The sequence below is a fragment of the Micropterus salmoides genome, unplaced genomic scaffold (assembly GCF_014851395.1).
Source record: "Micropterus salmoides isolate LMB-PRFRI ecotype aquatic unplaced genomic scaffold, ASM1485139v1 Ms_hic_scaffold_8, whole genome shotgun sequence".
Taxonomy (NCBI): domain Eukaryota; kingdom Metazoa; phylum Chordata; class Actinopteri; order Centrarchiformes; family Centrarchidae; genus Micropterus; species Micropterus salmoides.
The window spans coordinates 22,142,503-22,167,123 of record NW_024044570.1 but is presented as its reverse complement, the minus strand read 5'-3'; the positions used below and the strand labels follow the sequence as shown (position 1 = coordinate 22,167,123).

The window sequence follows — 24,621 nt, the reverse complement described above, 5'->3', positions numbered from 1 at the left end:
TTCAGCAAAAATCATTAAAATATAAATTCAGACATTAGAAATAAGTTTAGAGGTAAAAAAACACAGAAATGAATAACCAGGTAAAAATGATAAGAGTGCAAGGTGCAAGATGATACAGTTAGGGTTATGGTTAAGGTTAAAGGGGCACTCCACCAGTTTCACACATGAAGGTCAGTTTACTCATCATGAGAGCACTGCTCAGCCTGGGAAAACTGTTGTATACTGTAATGTCTTTTGCGGATCTGGAGGGAGCAAAATCATATTTGGCTTGAGACCTCAGTGTGTTTTTTACAGGAAGCCTGCATTCCCGGGGAATTCCTAATAAAATACACATGGAGCTGCATTATAGGAAATATAGGATCCAGTGTTTTTGGAGATTGACCCACCCTAGGATATCTCAGCTCCTGCTGCTTCGATTTTGACCACATCTTTTAAATGTCTCTTGAATCCTCCAGCTTTATCGAGGACCAACACTAAATTGCTGGAGTATCACTTTGAGGTTCAGTCAAAGGTGGTTGAGAACATAAAGATTTCAACCTGGATAAGTCAGGGCAAGTCTCATTTGTTCCAACTCTGGTGCACAGTAACCTCTATGAACTAAATGTTGCGTCTCAACGATTGCTTTGGACGAAAAGTTAAGAGACCCCTACAAGATGACCCGAGAGGCTGTGGAGAAATATATCAGAAATATATTTTGGTCGAAGTCCATTGAAAGATTTCACTACATCTTGGTGCACTGATAAATCATCTTGTTGCTGCTGTTTATTCTCCCCAGACAAAAATTTTAAAAATGCATACAAGCTTTGTATGTAAATAACTGCATATAGCCTATTGTTTTATTTTATTTTAATGTTACCATATTTTAATACACATTTAATTATCTGTTAAGTTCTGCATGTGCAGCATGAAGGGACTACTGTCATGAACCCTGCATCTCTCACCTGAGTTTGGGACTGAGAGAGTGTGTTTTGATTTGTTTTTTTCCTTTGGGTGAGTGAGGCATGCTTAGCGTGTTCTCTCAGTTTTTTGAATCCTGGGTGTGTCTGGGTTCCTGAGTTGGCACTTGCTGCACCTGCTGGTAATCACGTACCTGTTCCTGATCAGCCATCCCTACTGTCCCACCCTCTGGATAGACCAGACTTCCATTCCCTGCCGGATTGTTAAGTCGCGAACCGTACGTCCTACCTTAGCATCTAGCTTTAAGCCTGTTAATCTAGCAACCAGTTTGCTTTTACTAACTTCTCTCTGCCTGTCTCCAGAGCACCTGCTCTGCCAGTTCCAATTCCCTCAAAGCTGAGATCCAAACTTTCCAGCCACGCCAGCCAGCCCTCATGCTCCACTGCTTGGAAGAGACTCCCTATCACCTCACCCTGCCTCAGTCAATAAACTGTTTAACTGCTGCTTTGTCTCTGTGTCTGAATCTGGGTTCTAGCATAACTCCTGACAACTACAAATGTTATACAACCTTGTAATTATAGAAAAGCAACAGTATGTAAAATCTATGAATTAAATACACTGAGTTACATCTCTAGCGGCAGCACTGTGAATGAGATGAAGATGAAAATCCTTTCTTCTCTACATTATACCTGGACAGGAATCATCTGATTGTTGCAATGTTTTTAAGATGGTATATGCAGATTTTGTTATTGAAAAAGCCAAAAGGCAGATCTAAACGCATAGCCTACCATCTGACAAATTCAGTAAAATGTTCCTAGCTTAATATATTTGAGTAAACAGGAGAAATAAGGACGTGGACATCCATAATATGTCATATAGGGTATTTATTGAACCATTCAAACAGACATAACAAACATATTTCTCATTTTATAGGCAAAATGCTAACAAACTTCATTAAATAAATATGATAATCTAGGAAATCAGCCTCCTGCTGTATATGTTCTGATAAACCCTATTGCCTGAGAGATAATTAGGATTTGGGTTCAATAAAGTCAGTGTCCAAACATCAAAAAAGTGCAGCATTTCTTTACACCTGGACTGGCTCATGCCATAAAATCCTTGCATTAAAAATCATATTCCAAGATAATTGTCACATTTTCCATGCAAATTGGAGGTATGCAACTACACCCATCCTCCGCTCTGTAAATATTAACAAGTCAGCAGATGGGTCCACAGCTCCAGTCCTCCAGTTACACAACATGAGGATCTGTCACTTATAGCCTGTCTAATTACAGTAAGTGCATAACTTAACATAACAAGGCTTGAATTTAACATTCAATCACTGTTGTAATACAGTAAACATTTATGCATAAAATGTTATAGAAATAGCCTGCAGCAGTTATGGCTATTATCATTGCTGTTATTATTATTACAGACTGCTTTGTCCATGGTCAACCCCTTCTCCATTTATTTTCAAACTGCATATCTGCACGATATTTGTGGTGGTTGAAACAATCGCAGACCAGACATCCTTTTCCCTCTGCAACTTCCTCCAGCTCCTCCCTGGGGGGGTTTGCAGGCGTTGCTAAGCCAGCAGAGAGATGCAACACCACCAGTACATCCTGAATCAGCCCTGAAATTTTCTTCCAGGCAGCTGTGGTTGGTGAAATTTCAAAAGTCAAAGTTTACCCAGGTTGCATCCTCACCAGATGTCTCAACCACCTCAACTAGCTCTTCGTAACGGTGGGGAGGCAGTGTTTTAACTCCAAGGTCTTCCACATACATTAAACTTCTCACACTGTCACCGAATGTGAGGTCAACCTCACATTTGCCCTTCCAAAGTTGTGATTCACTAATTATCATATTAAACACATAGATAAAATATCGTGCTTCCATTGGACATAGACCCTGATCTTTAAATCCAACATGTTGCTAAATTAGAAAGGACTGGAGCTGCAGTACATCCATTCATTCGTGTCTCCAAGGCATGCTAAGGTGTGCGGCAGCTCTCCATCTCAGTGTCTCTCTGAACCACCGACGGGTAAGTAAGTTGGGTCATGCTGCGCAGGTCGTTCTGACACATTCTCTAGAAAATGTTTGGCAGTGGATTTGGGTTCAGAAATTTCACCTGGAACACGTCTTCAGAGAAAGTAGGTGATGTTCTCAGAAGGAAGGGCACTGTGGATCTTTGAAGGAAAACAGTCTCTGGCAATGAGAAGAAAACTCTTGCTGGCAGGAAAGCCAGCAAGAGTAGCAAGAGTGTAGCGGTGTGGCCTGTTTTTACACTCTACTGAACGAATGGTTGCTTCCTGCTCACTCATTGCTCATCAGTTAATTGTAGTGTAAGAAACTGGAAATCAGGGCAGTGTGGCGTGGAATGGAGCATTTAATTATGTGTGGTAATAATATTGATCTAGGGAATACAAGTATAGAGAGCGTGGGGGTGTAGGCTACGCAGCCTGCCCTTGTCAACACATTTTTAATAGAACGGGAAGGGGAGAGATTGGTGGCTTTGGCAAAGTGAATGGAAGCAAAAGCTGTGCATGGATCAAGAGTGCAGATAGGGAGGACTATGTCAAGATTCGAGCCACCTGGACCTGAATCTCCGCATCGGGGTGTGAAAGCAGCTGGACCAGTCTGCTGTGGAGCTGGGACGACTCATCTAACATGACCCGGAAGAGGCAATCCTGCTTCCGCCTCAGTTCATCGGCCACCTGGGCAGAGGGCCTCCAGGCCTTTAAGTTTCCTGCAAACGTCAGCAGTCGCAGAAGCACCGCAGGGGCTGTTCGTGCGTCAAAGAGCACCACAACAGAAGCTGGTGCCTGTTGGAAAAAGCAGGGGGGAAAAACAACCCAAATCGCAATGAAACTTGGACCGTTGTCACAACTGTTCGACAACAAAAACAAAAATGTTGATGACCTCTTAGCACAGAGCCACACTAATTAACTTGCTATGTATCATATAAAAACATGACTCAGCGAGTATGATCAGATAAATACTGCATTTTCATTCCTTTATTCCTACCTGAGCTTGAACAATGTCATCCATTATATCCGGATTAGATGACAAATTCACAAGGACTTTCAAAGCCTGAACCTGAAACACATATATTAGAAGCGCTTAATGCATTCATACAGCATTCACAGCTCTACCGGACTTATCTATTTTACTACAAGAGGTCCAACTTTTCAAATGTTTCTGGTATCAGGGCCTTCTAATCACCATACAAAAATTGTTTAAATAAATATCGTAGCTTTCGACAACTGATTAATGATCATCCACGTGCCACCTGAAAAGATACCAACCTGTAATGCTTCATTGCTCACGACAAGTAGAGAGAGTAAGAGTGTAATCGATTCCTTCAGCAGGTGTTGATGTTTATCTGTGACTGAAAGGTTTGTCAGCAGCCTGAGAGCTCCAAGCTGAAGGTCAGAATTCACGGGTGACATCTCAATCAGCTCTAGCACTTGTGGCACATAAACCTATAAGACAAGATGAATGTGGTTTCTTACCCCCAAGATTTACACGAATAAAAAGATCTCAAACTCAGCGGCAGATGACTCTTTGCTGTACAGTCTACGGCAACATACCTTTATTTGTTCCTGGTTCTGGATGTTCATAGACAGATTATTTAAAGCATTCAGAGTCTGCACTCTGACCTTTGCCTCAGGATCAGAAAGGAAGCCAGCTATGATATGAATCCCTTCAAATTCCCGTATTAGATTCTGGGGGATCAGTGAAAAACAAATAAAAAAAAAACTACATTACCTTTCTGAAAAGAGATGTATAAAAATGTATATATCCAAGTTTGAGTGGGATCACTGATTAACAGGTGCATAACTTTAAATTTTACAATAAAGCAGCCAGTACTAACCTCACTTCCACAAGATTTCAGAGAAAGTATACGTTTACTTTACCTGATTCACAGTGAACGCAGCAGCATTTCCTAACGTAAGTAGGATCCGACACCTGTCAGATGGATTATTGCTGGTCTGCAGACAAGACAACAGCATATTCAAGTGTTGTGGTTCCAGGTTGCCAGGGGACTGGTGGACGATGTCACCTATGGAGCAAAATAAGCCATTTAACCAAAACTTAAATGTTGTGTTTTTTTTCACAGGAGAAGACTCACATTATTTTTTTTTAATCAAAATCTTTATATCAATCCTCACCATATTTAGGGAATGACTGGTTGATTTAAGAAAGTGTTTAGACACAGGACATTTTAAGAAATGATCTTGAAAAATTTGCTTTGCTGGAACAATCGCATAGGTTTAGATGTAGTTTCTGCGAGTATTAGTAAGTAAGTAAACTTTATTTATATATTAGCACCTTTCACCTACAAGAGGGGTCACAAAGTGCTTTAAAGTAAAAATTTAACTAAAAACAAAAAAATAACAACAGTACATATGCCATAGAATGCCACAGAAATCTGAAGAATACATATTTCTTCAAATTACAATAAAATACCCCAAAGAATATGAGGAAAGCAAAATTTTATTGCTTTTAGCTTGTCTAAAAAGATGTGTCTTTAGGTGTTTTCTAAAGGTTTCCACAGAATCCAGGCTCTCAAGGCTAAAGGGAGACCAATCCTTAACCTTGGAGCTGCTACGCAGAAAGCGCAATCACCTCTTGTCTTAAAACGTGTTTTGGGGACAGTAAAAAGGTCTTGGCTTGAAGACCTCAGTGAGCGACTAGAGGTGTGTGCATGTAATAAATCCTATATAAGGGATGTAAGAGGGAGCTTGACCATGAAAGCTCTGTAAGTAATGATTACAATTTTAAAATGCACTGTAAACAACAATCGAAAGCCATTGCAGGGCCTTAAGCACAGGAGTAATGTGTGATCTCCTGCTGATCTTAGTCAAAAGTCTTGCAGCTGCATTTTGTACAACTTGTAGTTGGTCCATAGAAGATTTGTTCAAATAAGTGTACAGTACATTGCAATAATCTAAACGTGATGAAATAAATCTTTTTTTAGAAACCACAGATCTAATCTTAGGAATGTTCCTGAGATTGCAAAAACAACAGGAACAAAGCACAGATTTAACATTTCTTATTAAAATTAATACATTGGTCAAAATTGATTTCTTATATCGCCGCACTCAGAGGATCATAGGACCCTATTGGCCTGCATGACCTCAGGGGTAATGTTGTCAAAAAAAACAAAAAAATCCCCTCAGTTTAGTAACTTTCTGAGCTCCATGGTTCTTACCTGATGCAATATCAGGTCGTGGACAAACAACATCCAGTCCAGACACTTTGGCCAGCAGGCTCCCCGGCTGTAGAGTGCCTTCACTGGGCTGACTGCTCCTGACACCGAGACTTTCATTGATGGCACTTTTCTTATTTCTCCTGAAGCCTCCCCCGCTGATAAGTTTGTATATCCCATAGGAGGCTCCTGCTCCGGCAACTATTCCAAGTAACGCTTTCATGTTGCCGAGCCTGGGAGTAATACTGCCATCACCCATGCTGCTATTGTATGTCCTTAGCTATGTCCGCTAGCTAGCTAGCTACCGTTGGGCTACAGATGCTCTGAAACGTTGTGAGTCAAATCTGTGGACTCACCAGTTAACTAACCCGGCCCCTTAGTCAGCTAGCACCGACGACAACCCATCAACACCAATACAAAGCCCACCCAAACAACTGTTGACAGATTCATTGTTGTGAAACCTGGAGAAGTTTGCTGACAAGCTACAGTTGTCAACAATGTTGTGCTGGTTGTGCTCCGATGTTCCGGGCAGCCATTGTTGCCAGGTTGGACTGACAAAAAGTAACCCAATCAGAGCCCAGGCCCCGTCCAGTTGGCATAAATGTTGCCCAAGTTCTAACAGTAACATGGATGGACATGGATATAATATACCATAACTTATATTCGAGTAAGAAGAAAATTGATGAGTTCTGTCGTGTTCTGTTTTATCAGTATCATGAGGCAAACTCAAAACCACGGTTAAAATAACGTTAATGATGACACATTATCATTTATAAGTCATAAATAACAAACGTCTTTTAGTTAATGTTACATAAAATGTTTTGTCCCATATGAACGGATACAAGCTTTTACGCGTTTTTTCTCATAGACCCCAATAATAATAGTTGGAAAAGGGAAAAGGTTACTTAGCTGTATTAAACAATTAAATTACATTTGGTCTGGGCAAAAATCAGTTATTGCATGTCAAACGCAAAACTCCCCAATCTGGCAACGCGACAGACAGCTATGAGTGGCCGACCAAATCTTTCCCTGGGTGATTATCAAAGCGTTTCAAGATTTATACAGAATCTTAACTTTTAATGTATAATTGGAACACATTTTAAACACTGTTAACATGTGCAATATTGTTAACTTAAAAGCCAGGTCCGTCACACCGTTGACTTTGTACACACTCTTGGTGCAGCGCAGTAGTTGTCCGACACTTAACGTTAGTTAGGTTTTACTTGCTTCGTTACCTGGCGACGTTGAAATTACAAATGGTGATGGGAAAATCTACCGGGCAATAAATGGTAATTTAATTAGCATTAGATAGTGGATACTCCATATTTCGCTATCTATTTGACTTTGCAAATGTTTCAAAGACAAGATATGGCTGTAGCAAACGCAAAGCCTGTTCTGAAAAAATGCAAATTGAAATACTGCCACATACAAATATATAAGGTAAGTTTTTTTTGTGTAGAAATTAAGTTATGTAAGGCTAACTTAGCGTTACATGTAAAGTTACAGAAATCACGAGTTCTTCAGTAGTTAATACACATTTAGGTTACTTTATTTGATTATTGCTTATTCACTAGACTATTATCACCACTTGAAAACTTTTTCCTGAATGTGAAAAATAATTTCTGTCTTTATTTCACAATAGGCCTTATTGACAGCTTCATGCCTGTCATGTCCCAATGACCCAATACAGTTTCTGAAAAACACTCTCAAGGCTTTCCAGGGACATGATAATCTTCAGGATGTTGACTGGTAGGTAGACCTCCTTTCTTGTGTCTTTCCTTGAGACAGACACTTGGTGGCTCACTTTCTCAAGTTTTATTTTACTGCTGTGTGAGTGGAAGTCATGTTAGGCTACATAATGTGGAGGAGTGAAGATTAAAAATCCATGTCAAAGAAAACCCTTTCCCCCCTCCACATTCCAACTGTGGACCTTAAAATAAAAGTCACTGAAAAGGGCAGCTTGAATTTAACAAAGTAAACTGAAAAGTGTTGTTTGTAAATAGTATTTCTATCACTATGCATGTCCAATTACATAATGTGCTCCTCTAGTTACATTGCCATTCATTGTTCATTTTCTCACATTAACAGATTTTTAGGTGTCCCTTTAAGTACATAAAACAATAATCAAGTACAGTACATAGATTTTCTAGAAGTGACTTTGAAAAGCAACACCCCCAGGGATCCTAAGCACCAGTGTACTCGGGACTAACATTACAGCCATAATTAATTTTTTGATAGTATCTCTGATGTAAAATATATCGTCTTTGTCAACTTGGATGTATTCATCTTATTATTTATTCATACTATTAAGTAGCATAATGGTTCTGTTAAATCTGTCTGAGTGCCAAATCATTCAAAGATTTGTTTTGATTTTAACTTTCTTTCTTTTCTATTCTTTTTTGAGGCACGAGTTTATTGCTCATGTAGAAGAGCGTACTGCAACAACCTCTCTGACACATAGGACTGTGGACACGGTCTATATGGACCCAGATGACACCATGGTACAGTATGGTTTAGTAGTATACATACCATTAAAAGTCAGGTTAAATCCCAGATTTGTTAGACATATCGTTCAGACTCAAATGAAATTAGCTTTAGTGCTATTATATTAATCGCTGTTCCATATACTTTTCTAGCGGTCCTTTTGTCTGTTCGAGAAGGTCTACTCCCATTACAGGAAGCATTTAACAAGCTCTTGCTTCAGGTAGGCCTGCAGTATTGCTGTCACAATCAACAAATCAGGATTTGATTAACTGAAAAGGGAGAAAGGGCAAAAGCTCCATCACCACTTGGGTAGTTAGTGTTTTTCTCGGCCTGCTTGACTAAAGTGTCGCCTAACAAACACTTTTCGCTAAACAAGATTTAAGTTAAAGACAATATTTCTTTGCCATAATCGTACATGGTTCTAAGAAAAATCAAATTGTGCGTGAGTCAGCAGCTTTTCAGTGGAGCTGTTTTCTTACTGAAGTCTCAAGCTCTAGCTCTGCACGAAAACCGGTCGGCAAAGTGATGTTTAGGCATAAATGGTCTCTAGATTTTTGGTATATGCATATTTGCCTCCAATGCAATCCCACACCTTTAAAACAGCCTTGTTTACCTCAATACCTTAAGTTCAATTGACTATCAAAAGTTTCTTACTGAAACATCTGGCCACTGCTGTCTTTGAATCTGTATAATTCATTCAGGATCTCAATTACATAAATCATGTCTCTGGAACTGTATGAGAGTTTGAGATGTGAGAAATGTTTTTAGTTATACTATTCTAATTAATCATAAACTTAAACACTTCATATTCGCAGGCAAAATATTCTAAAGTTTTTCATACCATTTTATCTCTCACTGGGAATAGTGTTGATTCTCCTTTGCGGTTCTTTAAATCCTTTAACATTGTGGGATACAGTGTTTCTGTATCTATGTTGCCTTGGATACCATTGGAGTTTACCAGTTTTGCATTCATCCAGCTGATATGATGTATAACTGGTCTTGGATAGAAACACTTTGCCCCTTACATAGCTGTTTCTGGACTTCACAACATATGTGTTTACAGATGGTGGTGACTTATGGGGGTCTGTTTGAGGAGGAAGCCTTTCTGTGTTGCCACCATTTCTCTGAAAGACACCACTTAAAGTGGTACCAGAAAGTTTGGATGCAGACAGCGGTTTAGGAGGCCAGTAGGCCAAGTTTCTTGTCTGGAAGTTCGCTTGTCTGGAGGTGTGTAATAGGCCAGCTCTTGCTGCACCCATATAGCCACCATTTAGAGAAATGTCTCATCTTTGTGGGGTAGAAAATGAGCATTGGGGGTTTCTGGCATTAGATATATCACCAGTTGTAAACCTATCAGAGATTATATTGTTGAATCTAAAGTTCCTGGACATGTCTAAATGGCCAACTAATCCTGATAAGGTTTTCTCTGCTGCTGAGGTTGAAGCCAAGTTAGTTAGAGAGTGGCCTGAGATGAGATGCCACTCTGGGTGTAATCTAAGCCACTAGAAATGGGAATCAGGGTACTCTCAGTCATTTGCTTTGGTTCCTGAATGGCAGAGACTAGATTCTGCTCAGAGGGTGTCTGATTTCTCCTCACCTTTGTAACACTGACTCTGTGGTCTCCAAGATAGCCGTCATGTCTGCTTCAGCCATAAAGAGAGCTGGAAGGTTTCACAGAAAACACCAAATGGAATCTGACTGGCTACTTTGTGTTGAAAGCTTGCTACCCAGCATCATGTGGGCTGCTTGTTTGAACTTCCACCTGACCACTACTACTCTGTGGTGAAAGGTTTTCAGAGCTAGAAGAAACCGAACCACTAAATAGTGGCAGGTGGACGTTGGGAGTGTAGTTGATGACCTTTGATTGATATACCAGAAATACGCTTGGTTGTGCCAGGTTCTCCCTCAATATTTTCAGCATTCAAATCCGTCTTGTTTTCCATTATTTCCTGTGCGGTTTGAAAAATTTTACTCAATTTCTCAAACTGGCATAAAAAAGGAGCTTTTCATTTGTTTCTATAAACTGTTTGAAATCTTTGATTGTTGGGAAACCGATGCCCTCCATAGTTTTTGGTTGTGTGTGCTTCCTTGTTAAAAAGGCCAAAGGGATGTTGATAATCAGAACTTTCATGCTCATGCCACAAAAACTTATGTGGTTCATGTCCGAGTCTGGTTTGCTTTGCACCTCTTCACTGAGGCTAGTTACAGAGCTAGCATCCTCGTTGTTTTCACGGTGGCCTGGTTCTCTCTGAGGGGAAACAAAGCTCTGATGTCTCAAAGCGTGCATCTCATCCCTTGGACTAACAGAGACATGGTTTGTGTTTAAAGATGCTCCAGAATGAAACTGGTTTGAAGTTTGTGGACCACCTGCATGGCTACTGAATTAATCATCCGCAAGAGAGTAGCCATGTGCAATTTTGCATCCTATCAGGGAATAAACCAACATTACATTTAATTCATATGGTTGAATGTGGTTGGGAATAATACAGAAATTCTTACCTTTTTGAGAAGGAAAACATATGCAGCCCCTTAACAACAGAGTGCAAAGCTAATAAACCATAGAAAACAGTAAAGTCAGAAAGTAAAAACGTAACAATCCAGATTTATCCAAAGAATACACCTACAAAGTATTTTATTTACCCAAAAGGAAGCTCCATGGCAGCGAATTTAATCACGGCATCCACCGCCAGCAACAACAGCAGCAGCAGCTGACTGCTGATTAAAACAACCAGCCCAAATAACAATCAGTCGTCCTCTGTCCTTTCTTTAAGATTTTCAGAATCTGTTTACACTGATTGCAATTAGGTGATTGCAGACAGTTGGTGCTGTGTGAAAATCAACCTAATTAAACAAGCACAGGTGGAGCATTTATTCACAGGGCTGCGTGGTGATGGCTTAAATATCACTGTCCAGCATTCCAGAAATTCATCTGGAAGATGATAACAAATCTGGTCATCTGCCTTTTTCTTCATGTCTTTTTGTAAATCCTTATGTTTGTAAATATGCAGGACACGTACATTGTACAACTAAACTCACACAAAAAGTTAAAGCCCCTGAAATAGATCCACAAAACTATTAATAAAACATCCGTAGTAGCAGGACAGAGTGACTCAGATGTAACTCTAAGCTGGAATTTGACCCGTGTGAATAAAAGTCCTGAAGGTTTTCTCTGGATCATTGTTAACAAGTTGCCAAGTTTAGGAGGATATTCTATTTCACCGATTGCCTTTCACTTGTCCTTTGTCAGTGTAGACTTCTGCGTTATTGGCCTTTTGTCCAGTCAATCAATTAAATTATTTCAGTGAAAACATTCAGTGTGGCCAAAAAATGTGTCCAAACTGAAAGTCTTTCAGACAATAATTTCTTCCCCACAGTATACACCCAGTTGTGACTCATTTTGTCCCACGTACCTTTCACTCAAACTCTGAGATTTCACTCTACTTTTACCAGCTAAATTTGTCTTTGGATTCAGTACAGTCCAACTTGTGATTATAATATTGTTGCTATAATTTAGCTTACATGTTATCCTCTGCTTAAAAGAAGCAAACACTTGTTCTGTTAAAATGTAATGAACATTTGAACCCACATTTACATGTCTTTTTAACTTAGTTGGCATTGGTAAACTTGAGAGACTTGTAAATGCCGGCCACCTTAAGCGCACTGACTCGTGTCCTGTTGAGTTGGTGCAGGTTTCTGACAGCCTGGGTACCTTTCCACTGAATTAATGATGAGCTGTGTTTGCTGCTGGGGACAGGAATTGGAAGAGGTTCACGACACAGAGTAAGAGAGGTACCATAGAGCTGGCTCTGAAGATGGACATGACAAAGAAGCATTATGAGAGGAAATGCCAACGGGTTGCATTCACCAAATGGTCAAACTGGGTAAAATTACACAAGAAGACACAGGCTGGTAGGTGATTACTAAGTATTTCAGAATGAAAAAGTAATCAAGACTTAAGCAAGATGTCTATGAAGATTCTCAGTCATCCAGGTCATAGTTATCCAACGAAGGTTAAAATCAAGGGCAACTGGACTTGGTTGAAGATACTGGAAGACGTTTCGTCCCTCATCCAAAGGACTTCTTCAGTTCTGACTGACTGGCAGGGAAAATCAGCTATTTAACCTCAGTGGGCTCGTTGGCCCGGGTCATCGATACCGCTGGTTCGTTAGTGTTCCTTGTTGCTGTGACGACAGTCGTTACAGTCGTTAAGACTACCTGTGGCCAAGACTGAACGACCATCGTTGGTATCTTCACCTGAGGCCAATAGGTTACGTTTGTTGAGTTTCCTGGGAAGTGATGAAAGGACAGCATTGTAAGTGGGGGATAAGTGGTGGCGTAGACCCTCTCCTCTGTTCAATGACGGCTTCAATGACTGCACCTGGTGGTCCTCAAACGAGTGTCCTCTGTCCTTCAGATGTAAGTAGACTGCAGCATCTACACCAGGGTCGAGAAGCCGTCATTGAACAGAGGAGGGGGTCTACGCCACCACTTATCCCCCACTTACAATGCTGTCCTTTCATCACTTCCCAGGAAACTCAACAAACGTAACCTATTGGCCTCAGGTGAAGATACCAACGATGGTCGTTCAGTCTTGGCCACAGGTAGTCTTAACGACTGTAACGACTGTCGTCACAGCAACAAGGAACACTAACGAACCAGCGGTATCGATGACCCGGGCCAACGAGCCCACTGAGGTTAAATAGCTGATTTTCCCTGCCAGTCAGTCAGAACTGAAGAAGTCCTTTGGATGAGGGACGAAACGTCTTCCAGTATCTTCAACCAAGTCCAGTTGCCCTTGATTTTAACCTTCGTTGGATAATCAAGACTTAGTTTTGGCTTAACTAATGTGGATAGACTGTTTTTGCAAGCTGTGGCTCTTGTGTGTAGCCAGAGAAAACATGCAGTGTGGTTAAGAAATGTGTCCAAACTGAAAGTCTTTCCTGACAGTCATTTCTTCCCCACAGTATACACCCAGTTGTGTGACTCGTTTTGTCCCCCATACATTTCACTCTTAAACTCTGAGACTTGACTCTCTCTTGACTTTACAAGCTAAATTTGTCTTTGGATTCAGTACAGTCCAACTTTGTGATTATAATATTGTTGCCATAATTTAGTCTGCATGTTATCCTCTGCTTAAAAGAAGCAAATACTTGTTCTATTAAAAAGTAATGGACATTTGTAACAATATTTACATTTCTTTTGTTTTTTTAGTTGCCATCGAGAAACTTGAGAGACTTGTAAATGCCAGCCACCTTAAGCGCATCATAGCTGTATGGCGTAATGTTGCAAAGGATTCAAGGAGGACAAAAGAGTACTTTAAGGTATACATTTAATGGAAATTTTAGTAAAAACTAAGTAGAATGAATTCTAGTAATGTTCTACATTTCTTGTGTGTGTGTTTGTACAAATCTTGCAGAGGTTTGAAATGAGGTTTATTGAAATCGGCAACAAAGTCCACCAGATTGGGGAAAAATGTGACGGACTCTCAGTGCTTCCTAGCAGCCTCTCACTGAAGGTAGTGCCTCTTAAACTTCTTTAAGTAATTACGCCAAGTACTTAGTTAAATTATTTTTGTGCAACACAAGCTGTGATTTAGCCCCAAAAGTAGTAAGTAACATATATTTAAAACAAAGGTATTCTACAACACATCATGTCTTTAATATCATCTTTAACTCTCACAAATCAGAAGCCTAAAGGCTACTAATAAGAAAGATTGCACTTCTTTGCACTGGGCGAAGGCAGAGAGGGCTGGTTCATATATAACAGTGATGCAGACGCTCATTTGTCAAGGAGGCACGAGCATTTGTTTTTATGGTGTTCATGTGAGAGAAGCTGGATAATAATAATGCATGTTTGTGACTGGCTGTTACTGACAGCACAGAAGCGCTCTTCTGGTTTGAAGGATTTTTATTGTGGCAATTTTCTCTGTTATTCGTGTGATTTTTTTTTTCTTCAGGTTTTCCATTATATTTCTAAATAGAACTGATCCACCAGTTGAATAGGCCTGCTGTAGCAGCTTCACTTATCTCTTCTATAAGCAGTCAGGGATGAGATCATATCTGTTACATAAGACTTAAAGTGGACTCTAATGTAAACATTCATTCAATCTCTTTGAGGCCTGTTGATTAATGTCATTATGTTCTAGTGTACCTTTTACCCATTACCACAGAAAGCGTTTATGTTTATGGGACCAGTCTTATAAGATCTGTTGCTGTTTTGTGTTTTTTTGGGTATCGATTATAATTTTTTTGTAGGCCTTATATAATTATTATTTCATACCAGTGGCTCTGTAGTTTATAAATATGCTAAACACTCCCATAAACATCTTTCTGACTCAGCTTGAACTGTCCATTTGAAGCCCCAGTTTGTTTTAGATTCACATTCGCTGGCAAAGGGAGTGCAGTTTGGCTTTAGTTGGTCGGGTGTTTCTGTCCCACACCTCTCCCGATAAATAGAGCTTCTTCAACATGACTATGTTTGGTTAAAATAAAGAGACTGCTTGTACTCTTACATCCCAGCGCCTTGCAAAGTGGCCGCGGCAGAGGAGTCAGTGAATCCAGAGTGACAGCTGGTTATGTCAGATCAAAACCTAGAGGAGCAAATATTGATCAAGTTGCTATAATCTGTGGTTTAGTTCCTCATAACATTTGGCAAAGAGAAAGGTGTGCTTAAGTATTTAAACTTTTATATGTAAGCCATCGAAATATGTTGCACCAACACTTAAATGTTTAAAAATGTATTAATCTTACTTTCCCCCTTTCACTATTTATACCTTATGACAAAAACATTATGGAAGAATGCATAAAATGTTGTGGAAAAAATTAATACCATAAACAAATCAGGTATTTGTCAAATAAATAGAGAGGAAATTCTAATGTTCCTGAATAATCAAAAACGTCATGATTGTTTTCTCTGCAGATCTTTCAGTACTTAGAATTGCGAGACTGGCTAAATTGTGCTGAGGTATGTTGCACATGGAAAGGTATCATCCAGTCTGGCCCATTGTGGAGTCAGGTCTGTACTGAGAGATTGCTTCTTGTATTTAATTCGTGGTAAGTTATATTGTAACAGGAGTATAATGTTCCCTAATGTGTGTCCCTGTTAGATCAACTTCTCTGTGGAGAAAGACTGGATAATAGACAGCACAATGAAGCAGATTCTGCAGAACTACCGCCCTTTTGTGATCCACCTCAACCTGCGTGGTTGCACATCTCTAACATGGTCCAGCTTGAAATGTATCAGTGAGTATTGCACATTCTGTAACCTGATATAATTTTTTTATGTGCACTACACATGTTTCACTTATAATTATTAGTCAAAACAGTTTATAATTCCTATATTTTCGATTTAAAACACTTACAAAACATAAAAGTAAGATGAAAGGTAGATTTGCCATCTGATACAGATATTGAAAGAAAATGCAAGAAGGGAAAACAGATAGCCTTTTTAAAGTCAAATCTTCAGAACAGCCTTATAATCTGGTATTTCTGCGGTGCTCTCAAGTGGCTCGGCTCTAGCTCCTCCTCAATCTCTCCTTGCACTTCCATTGGTGTGTTCCATAGCTCAGGGTCCGTTTGGTCTTGATCTGTTCTGCTGTGCTGTCTGTCTTTTGGACACGCTCTGTTGTAGGAACGCACATACTCCTCCACACTCTCCCCAGTATGTTCAGGAGGAGAGCGACACAGCAGGCCAGAGTGCTTTACCCCTGGGTGCAGACGCAGCCAGTACACAATGTAGTGGATGCTGCAAAAATGCAATCAGTTTTTAATATTTATTTGGATTTGTCCTTTAATAAAAAGGGATCGTAAACATTTGAGCAGAATAACCCACCTATAGTCACACACCCAGGGGTTTCCTCCCAGTTTTAGCCGTGACAGGAAGTAAAGGTCTTCAAGAACCCCGTACTGGACAAAATGCAGGCTGTTGTCGGACAGGTCCAGCTCATGAAGGTGCAGGAGCCCAGACAGGGAAGCTGGGAGAGAGAAGAGGAAGAGATGCATGGGCATAGCATCCATTTGTTTCTTGCTTGTCTCATTATAGTTAGCCTAAATTTAGATAGAGCTGTTGTTGTTCATTATTAACCAAGCCAGTGGTGCAATCAAACCCTGATAGGAATGTGAGGGCTGGTGTTCAGTTTGCGTCTGAATCACTTAAGCACAGTGATCCCTTTATGTCTTTAACCCTCTCTGCTTTCCCCACTATAAATAAAGCCAATACTGTATACACAAAGATGGCAGAATGCCAGCTATCTCTAAAAAGGAAAAATGGGAAACAGAAGGCAGCAGCAGTTGGATAACGTATTCTCCATGTGTTATCTATCAGCAGAAGAAAAACACAACTTTGTTTGCGTAGGTTTTCATCCTGGATATTACAGGACATATGAAGCACATACTATAAGATTCACTGATTATGATTGATATGCACGCAGTAATAATAGCACACATACCTGTGTCGATGTGCTTCATGTTGTTATTACTGATGTTAAGGGTTCTGAGGCTCCTCGCTCCTTCGAAATCTCTGGCTCTGAGATGACGGATTGAATTATGGGACAGATCGATATGAACAACATCCTCTGGAATACCTGTGGGCACCTCAGTTAGGCCTAAACATCAAGGGAAATGGGTTACTTAAGGGGTCACTCAAATACATTTGGTCAGTATTATTATTTTTAAATGAATTAGAATTGTGGATTTTCCATCTCTACAATCCAAATTTGTCAAGCCAAAGACTGCTCTAAGAAATCAGCTTGAGTTTCCACTCAGTACTGCAAGTCTAGTAGCAGACTCTAAAATCCAGGCCTCCTGCCAGTAGGAGTCAGATAGTAGTAACACATTATTTGAATGAATCTATTCTTAGCAAACTTAAAATGATTTTGTATGTTTTACAATGGATTTATTCTGATGTATCAGCCAAACATTGTTTAGTTAATGTTTTCAAAGTTGTTCATAAGGTGACAAATGTCTATAACATAAAATCAGTCAGAAGTTAAGGAAGCAAGCAATGTAACATTGAACAGAAAACAATGTCTCTTTGCCAGTTCTGTGTCTGGGAATTTGAGAAATTGAAGTTTAGTCATTCCAGTTATGCAGCTGTAACATTTAATCATGAGCATTCGAGCTCTCTGACATAAACCTTCAGAGGTTTTTTTCCCCACCTCTCTTTGCATAAGAAAGAAACATGTGTGCTGAATTTCTAAGAACACAGTGAGGCTCGGAACAGGGTACAGTTAATCAAACTGATAAAGTAAAATAAAAGCTGACTGTGAGCTTACCTCGGTTACTGCAGTCCATCCGTATTTGGGGGAAATGGTAGGTATGGCAAGATGTGGTGGCGTCTGGTTTGGTGCGAATTGGAATGGGCTCTACAGGGAACGTAGTATCTGTTTGGTCACGCTGTGGGTCGCCTGTTGGGTCTGTCTCCTTACAGAGTAACTCGGGGTCAACCTGCTTCAACTTCATGCCTTTCAGCCTGATGGGCTCTGCACACCTGGAAGAGGAAACACCATTAAGTCACGGTGAAATCACATGACTCCTCTGGAATCCGAGCAAATGGATCACACTAAGTCAAAATCTTTTTGAGGAATCACTCACCTGGCATGATTTCCTAGAATACGGTTGCTTGGGACCTGCAGAGTGCGTATGAGACTCTCCATTGGGCAGAGACAATTCCAGGGATTATCATATAGACGTAGGTATTGAAGGTTTGGCATGGGGATGAGGGCCTCCTCGCTAAGTGTTCCCAGGAGGTTGTGCTGCAGCAGCAAGGTTGTAAGGCGTGTCAGGCCCCGGAAGGCCTCTTCCTCCACTTGAGAGATCTGATTCTGCTGCAAATCCAGACTAGTTAAGCTCTCATATCCAAAGAAGGCCCCATCACGAAGTACTTTGATGCGATTGCGGGCTAGAAGGAGGTGCTTGGGTTCTTTGGACCAGGTCTGTGAGCTGGGAATGGAGGTGAAGCGTCGGTCCTGACAGTCTACAAAGACGTCTCCAGAATCTGTCGACTCTGAGCAGTCAGGTGCTACACGCCCGGAGGGGCCTGATCTGCTGTGACGCCCGACACCTCTCGCCCTGATCGTTTTCAAACACAAAAAATTTAATTCATGGCTCGTCACAGTCTACAAATCATCATTAGAGTAGGGGGGAAATGGATTGAGCAAATTAGACCCAAGAGTGAGTCCATACCTGTCCCCTGTGAGTTTGTTTCTCGCTCCTCTGAGGCCTTTGCCCTTCCCCTGTCTTTTCATCTCGGTGGACTGGATCAGGAGGAGGAGCAGGGGGGCTAAGAGGAGAGAGGAGGTCACACGCATCCTGAGCCCTGCAGGGATTGTCTTTTCAGTAAGAAGAGCTGGAACCAAAGCAAGAGTTTGGGATTAGCGTCTTGTTTGGGACGAAAAGCTTGGACACAGAAGCAATGGGTCAAAGGTGAACAGTGTTTTTGTTGATGGAACACAGCTGCTGCTATGCCCCGAGAAATAAGTGAGAGGTAGTACATTATGTAAGAGATAGGAGCCGTGCAGAAATACAGCTTTGAAAGAAGCCAGACTACTATGACGCTTCCTGTTGTCCCTTACAAAGTGTCAGATATTTAATACACAATGTACAAATAACAAGTAATTCTTTACTCATTTTCTCTGCATTCTGTTTTCTTAGGTGAATGCAGAAATCTCCAGGAGCTCAATGTGTCAGAGTGTTTTAATTTTACAGTAAGTAAAACGTTGTTAAGACTAATGATGTATGGATGTACGATGTATAGATTATAGCAAAATTCTTAATCTACAAGAACATGCACCATCTTCATATCACTTTTTACACTGTTTACTAAAGTTTAATGACAAGTGATGGTTCATAATGTTAAATATTGTTAAAGCCCTCTCCTATATTAAATCAGTGTCCATTTGAAAAGGTACTTTATCTAAGATTACACTATATTTTTCTGTTAAGTTCTCACATTTGACATAAAATTGATTCTATTTCATGAAAACAAAGAAGTTAGTTTTTTTGCTAATGAACTGTTGATTGTGATATGACACTGTTCCATATACTTTAATAACAAGTGCCGGGCTGAGAGAACTTAATAAGGTAACATTTTAATTTCTGCTCTTCAACAGGATGTGATGGTTCAGAGAATTGTCGAGGGCTGTCCCTGCCTGCTATACTTGAACCTTTCTTGCACACCTGTAACAAACAAAACTCTAAGAGAGCTGTCCAGGTAAACCTCCAGTTGTAAAAAACCACCGTGTGACTTGTGCTCTAAACTCTGGTCCAACTCACTCAAACCTCCTAACTTTTTTCTTTTTTTCTGGCCTGCTGCCGCTTAGTTCCCAGAATTATCACACACACAATCACAAATCTATCATCTATGCAATCACAGACTGTGTGATTGCATAGATGATAGATTTCTGATTAGCTCTCCCCCTCGTGATTAGTTGTATTATGCAAAATGTTTTCAGAAAATATTCCACATTTACCATGCAAGAATATATACTTTTAATTCAAAATGTTGCTCTTTTTCATGACGATGCTTCCTTGCAGATTATTCACTCAAATTTACACATTTTCATTTGTAAAATAATAGAACAACCAACTATAATCTACACAAAGCTTAAACACAAATTATTTGTCGTCCATTTCTTATAATAACTAATCTAACTATTTATTTCGAACAGGAACTGCCTCAACCTTCAATACCTAAGTCTTGCCTACTGCTACAAATTTACAGATAAAGGGTTTATGTACCTGACCACAGGGAAGGGCTGCCACAATCTCTTCCACCTCAACCTGTCCGGCTGCACTCAGGTCAGTTTGTATGCTCCTCTCAGTTTGTAATCTCTCCACTCAGTTTCACCTGCAAACAGGACACAGCTTTTTGCTCCTTTGAATATTCGGTGTTCAGTCCGCCGGGGTTAATCCAGTCAGTCTTTCTGTTTGCACGTATCTCCTCTTGTTTCTGGCTGTACGCTGGTGACTGTTTGCACTCAGTCAGAGCAAATGAAAGACGGTCTGAAGGAAAAGGAGAGTAAAAGGCAGCTGGGGCCACGTGGAGGGTTGGCTTTATACTACCAACTCTGGCCCACCCATTCACCATGTATATGCTCCACAACGTAACACACATGCACCGCAACATAAAACGCGTTTTCTTCTGGGAATGTACATTGGTTCCAGATGTATGGTTTTACTTTATGGCGCCCTAAAAATTTGAGGAGCATGAAAAACTGCATCCAGGAGAAGGATTCAGATTCCAAAGTTCCTCTCTCTTCTCCTAGATGACAGTAAATGGGTTCCTGTACATTTCTGCCGGATGTCCTTCACTCAAGGAGATTGTGATCAACGACATGCCTACGCTGTCAGATAGCTGTGTTTTGGTAAGTTTGTTTATTTCTAACACATCAGCCCAGCAGACAGAGAAAATTAGAAAAGAATTTGCTTTGTCAACTGTCACACACCCATAACCCCTCGCTGCAGAGAGTTTCGAGTCTTAATCTTCTCTGACAGGCACTCACATCCCGATGTCGCTGTCTGTCTGCAATTTCTCTGCTGGATGCTCCTCATCTTTCCGACGTCGCCTTCAAAGCCATCGCCAAAATTGCCAAACTGAAGACTTTTAGCACAGAGGGTGAGATCATTTTGTATTCTGCCGCATACACATGAAAAGACAGACGAAATTTCAGTCACTCTGTCTGTTCTACAACCCATGTCCACTTTAGGTAACAACCAGCTAACAGACATTAGCTGGAAGGCGCTGTGCCACAGCTCACAAGGCCTCCGCAGACTCCACGCAGCAGAATGCCCCAGAATGACCGACGCCAGCCTCAAATCTGTGGCCGGCCTTAAGAACCTGCAATACCTGGACATCTCACTTTGTAACAAGTGTGTGTGTGTTTGTCGCTGCTGTAGTTTTCAATTGTATGCTACATTGTATGACGTAATGGGTTTATTGTTTGTATTTCAGGGTGAGTGATGTTGGGATACAGTGCTTGACTGAAGGATCCTCGTCCACCAAACTGAGAGAGCTGAATATCAGTCACTGCATTCACATCACTGACATATCCATTATGAGGATTGCACAAAGGTATATGACTTCACACACACACATCCATATCTCATTGTGGTCTGTTAAATAGTGTCACAGCAGCTCTTTTTGGTTTGTGTGTGTGTGTGCACAATTTATCAGGTTGTGTAAACTGTACCATCTCAACTTGAGTTATTGTGAGAGACTGACAGACAAGAGTTTGGACTGGCTGAGTGGCAGCTCCATCTGCTCTCTTGACCTCAGCGGTTGCAACATCCAGGATCAGGTATTGTTTGGACGTTGGCTCTTGCTTTCACAAATTCCTGAAAAAAAAGATGACTGGCCCTGGAGGTGAAGTCTGTAACTTGGTATTTGTATTTTTAGGGGCTGGCAGCCCTCCAGGGAAATTGCTTGAAGAAGATAACACTTGCTGAGTGTGTCTATGTCACAGACATTGGCATAGAGGTACAAATCTTGCTAGTATTTCGACATGTGGCATTTTTATAGAACAGTTTACAAATTTTGAGTCCAAGTGTACTTCCTTTTCCACTGTGTGCTAGCAGGAAATAAACTTCTTAACCAAATAATAAACCAAATTCTTTCTTGGAAAAGCAATTCCAAAGGAAAGATTATTGTCACGGGTGTTGTTTCACTTGCTGTTACTGGCTACTAACAGATGTAAACAGAGGAAGGCATCTATGTCTTCTTGTAGATTCCCCATTTCCTTTATTTCCTCTCAGTTCACATTTCATCCCACATATTTCTCTCATCTCCTTTGATCCTCACGAGGGCAGAAGCTGTGCAAGAATGTGACGAATCTGGAACATGTTGATGTGTCTCACTGTGTAGCTCTGTCAGACCCGGCCATCAGAGCCATTTCATTTAACTGCAGAGGTCTGCTCACACTACGGATGTCAGGTTGTCCCAAGGTATTCACACTCTTCTAAAGCCTTTAATGTTCTCCAACTAAAGCTGATAGTGATCCCCATTGTCATTTCATGCCACATGTTTTCTTCTTCTTCTGTCTTTCTTTCTTCTGCTCTGCCTCAGATGACAGATATGGCAGTGCAGTATCTGACAAGTGGATCTCAGTACCTGCGAGAACTCGATGTGAGTGGCTGCGTTCTTCTCACAGATCGCACTCTCCGACACTTAGAGAGGATCTGTCCTCCGCTCTGCTCCATCAGGATGGCCTGCTGCAGCAGCATCTCCAAGTAAGACACACTTAGAAGAACACTGCAAAGTTACAGTCCTGAACGATAACTTTTAATGAGTGTTTGTTCCCTTAGGGTGGTCGCCCTAAAGCTTCAGCCACGTGTGGAGTTCTGGGAACACAGCAATGACGACCCTCCGTGCTGGTTTGGAAATAACGTGTACCAAACACAAGCGATGACAAGAGCAGCAAGTACTGAGAGGATATAAACAGATGTCAGTAATGATTGTGTAAATATCAAGATCACAAAATCACGTCAACCATCATTGTTGGGGTACTATTTTAAAACATAAATTGTGTTGTTAAATTTGATAAATTGTATGTCGTGCTCGCATCGGGTACTACTGAGACTTCATTGCCCTCTTCAGAGAAGACTCTGACTGCAACATGCGTCTTTGTAAAGAGAGAAACGGACAGAAAAAGTCTCTAACTCTGCCTGTCAGCTCGCTCTGCTCCGTTAAAACTGAATTTACCATACAGAATTGAATACGAGTGCACTCCAGATATAGCTGCAGCCAGCTGACCGTGTGCTTCTCCCTATACCGCAGTTCTGTGTCCATGCATGCAGCAAACTGAAAGCACTGCCTGTCGGAGTGTCTACATGAAAAGAGAAGGAAGACATGGCTGGTAGTATTGTCTTCAGAGTTGTTAAACACCTCAGCGCACTGAAGGAAGCCATCTGACTGTGTGAGGAGCAAGATCGTTGATGTCTGCAGGCAGAGTAGGATCTCTCCTGTCTGACTGGTCCACCAATAGGAGAGAAGATGAGCCCTTGAGTCACATGACTAAATAAAGATTTATGGAGGAAAAAAACATTCTGATTATTCCGACACCTCATGAATGCACCAGTCATCAGTCTCCGCTCACTCCTTCCTTTCCAAGCGCAGGAGAAGCTACTGTGGTCGACAAGCTCTGTTGGCTCTTGTGCTAAATAATATGTGTGGGCCTCCATTTGTCCAAGTTCCTTTTCTTTTCTTACTTTTAATAATCCATCGACTACTACTACTTATTGTTCTTATTGTATGTATTCAACGTTGTGACGAAATGTGCTCTGTGGAGCGGTTTATCCGTTTGGGCTACTGTAGAAACATGGCGGTGCAACATGGCGACTTCCATGTCAGAGGACCCGCAGTGTATGTAGATAGAAAAGGCTCATTCTAAGGTAATTAAAACATAATGGGTCATTATGTAAGGTCTTTATATACCACTGAAAACATTGTTATGGATATTATATTGTATTTCTGTCAGTAGATCCTCCTAAATACACTGGACCTTTAAGAAACTTTATACTTTTAAACACATGGAGCTATAAATCCCTTCTCTGGTGTTCCTCACCATGTCAACAGTCTGATTACAGAGATTGTTAAAATTGATTGTAATTGGTTTTTAAATGTCTACATTATGTGATTAACATTGGTTTGTCTGTGTGCTGCATGATTGTCTATTTCCTTTTGAAATGTACTTTGTTTATTTATGCTCTTTAAATTAAAAAGCTGTATTTTTTATATTACAATCTTGGTTTATCCTTTGTTTATCTAACACTTTGTAATTACATCACACTTAGTTTTACTGAAATTTTTATAATGTGTGGATTTGTTTTATGCTGGACCTTAACAGCATACACAGACTCACTTTATGCTTTACACTCCCGTGAGATGAAGCTTGTTAGTGGAAGTCATATTCTGTACAATTTTGCTGCTTATTTGGCGTAACAATATAAAGCTCTTTTGGAATGTGCAAAGAGGATTGCAGAAAATGTGTTTTCAATACTTGGTGCTTAAATGAAAATGGCTTCATTAATTAGCTT

The 24,621-nt window shown here is 40.6% G+C and overlaps 3 protein-coding genes across 3 annotated transcripts; 1 reads left to right on the top strand and 2 right to left on the bottom strand.

Annotated features, from left to right (window-relative positions):
- Positions 1–1,763: 1,763 nt before the first annotated feature.
- On the bottom strand, positions 1,764–6,681 carry armc10 (armadillo repeat containing 10). The gene is made up of 6 exons (XM_038705234.1): positions 6,113–6,681; positions 4,815–4,960; positions 4,488–4,622; positions 4,203–4,379; positions 3,922–3,993; positions 1,764–3,719 (listed from the first exon to the last, which is right to left on the bottom strand). Exons 1-6 carry the CDS (start codon positions 6,366–6,368, stop codon positions 3,468–3,470), a joined length of 1,038 nt encoding a protein of 345 aa, XP_038561162.1. The 5' UTR covers positions 6,369–6,681; the 3' UTR covers positions 1,764–3,467.
- Positions 6,682–7,477: 796 nt separating this feature from the next.
- Positions 7,478–23,208, top strand: fbxl13 (F-box and leucine-rich repeat protein 13). Its single transcript, XM_038706160.1, has 21 exons — positions 7,478–7,549; positions 7,752–7,858; positions 8,364–8,610; positions 8,746–8,813; positions 12,348–12,502; positions 13,805–13,914; positions 14,010–14,108; positions 15,512–15,607; positions 15,699–15,834; positions 19,243–19,295; positions 19,701–19,801; positions 20,259–20,388; positions 20,856–20,954; positions 21,085–21,205; positions 21,297–21,459; positions 21,542–21,661; positions 21,764–21,887; positions 21,986–22,066; positions 22,396–22,530; positions 22,652–22,815; positions 22,891–23,208. Exons 1-21 carry the CDS (start codon positions 7,478–7,480, stop codon positions 23,021–23,023), a joined length of 2,514 nt encoding a protein of 837 aa, XP_038562088.1. The 3' UTR covers positions 23,024–23,208.
- On the bottom strand, positions 15,854–20,573 carry LOC119893234 (leucine-rich repeat-containing protein 17-like). The gene is made up of 7 exons (XM_038705233.1): positions 20,329–20,573; positions 18,775–18,937; positions 18,184–18,660; positions 17,865–18,079; positions 17,040–17,195; positions 16,424–16,565; positions 15,854–16,336 (listed from the first exon to the last, which is right to left on the bottom strand). The coding sequence occupies exons 2-7, from the start codon at positions 18,897–18,899 to the stop codon at positions 16,054–16,056; spliced, it is 1,398 nt and encodes a 465-aa protein (XP_038561161.1). The 5' UTR covers positions 18,900–18,937; positions 20,329–20,573; the 3' UTR covers positions 15,854–16,053.
- Positions 23,209–24,621: the final 1,413 nt, after the last annotated feature.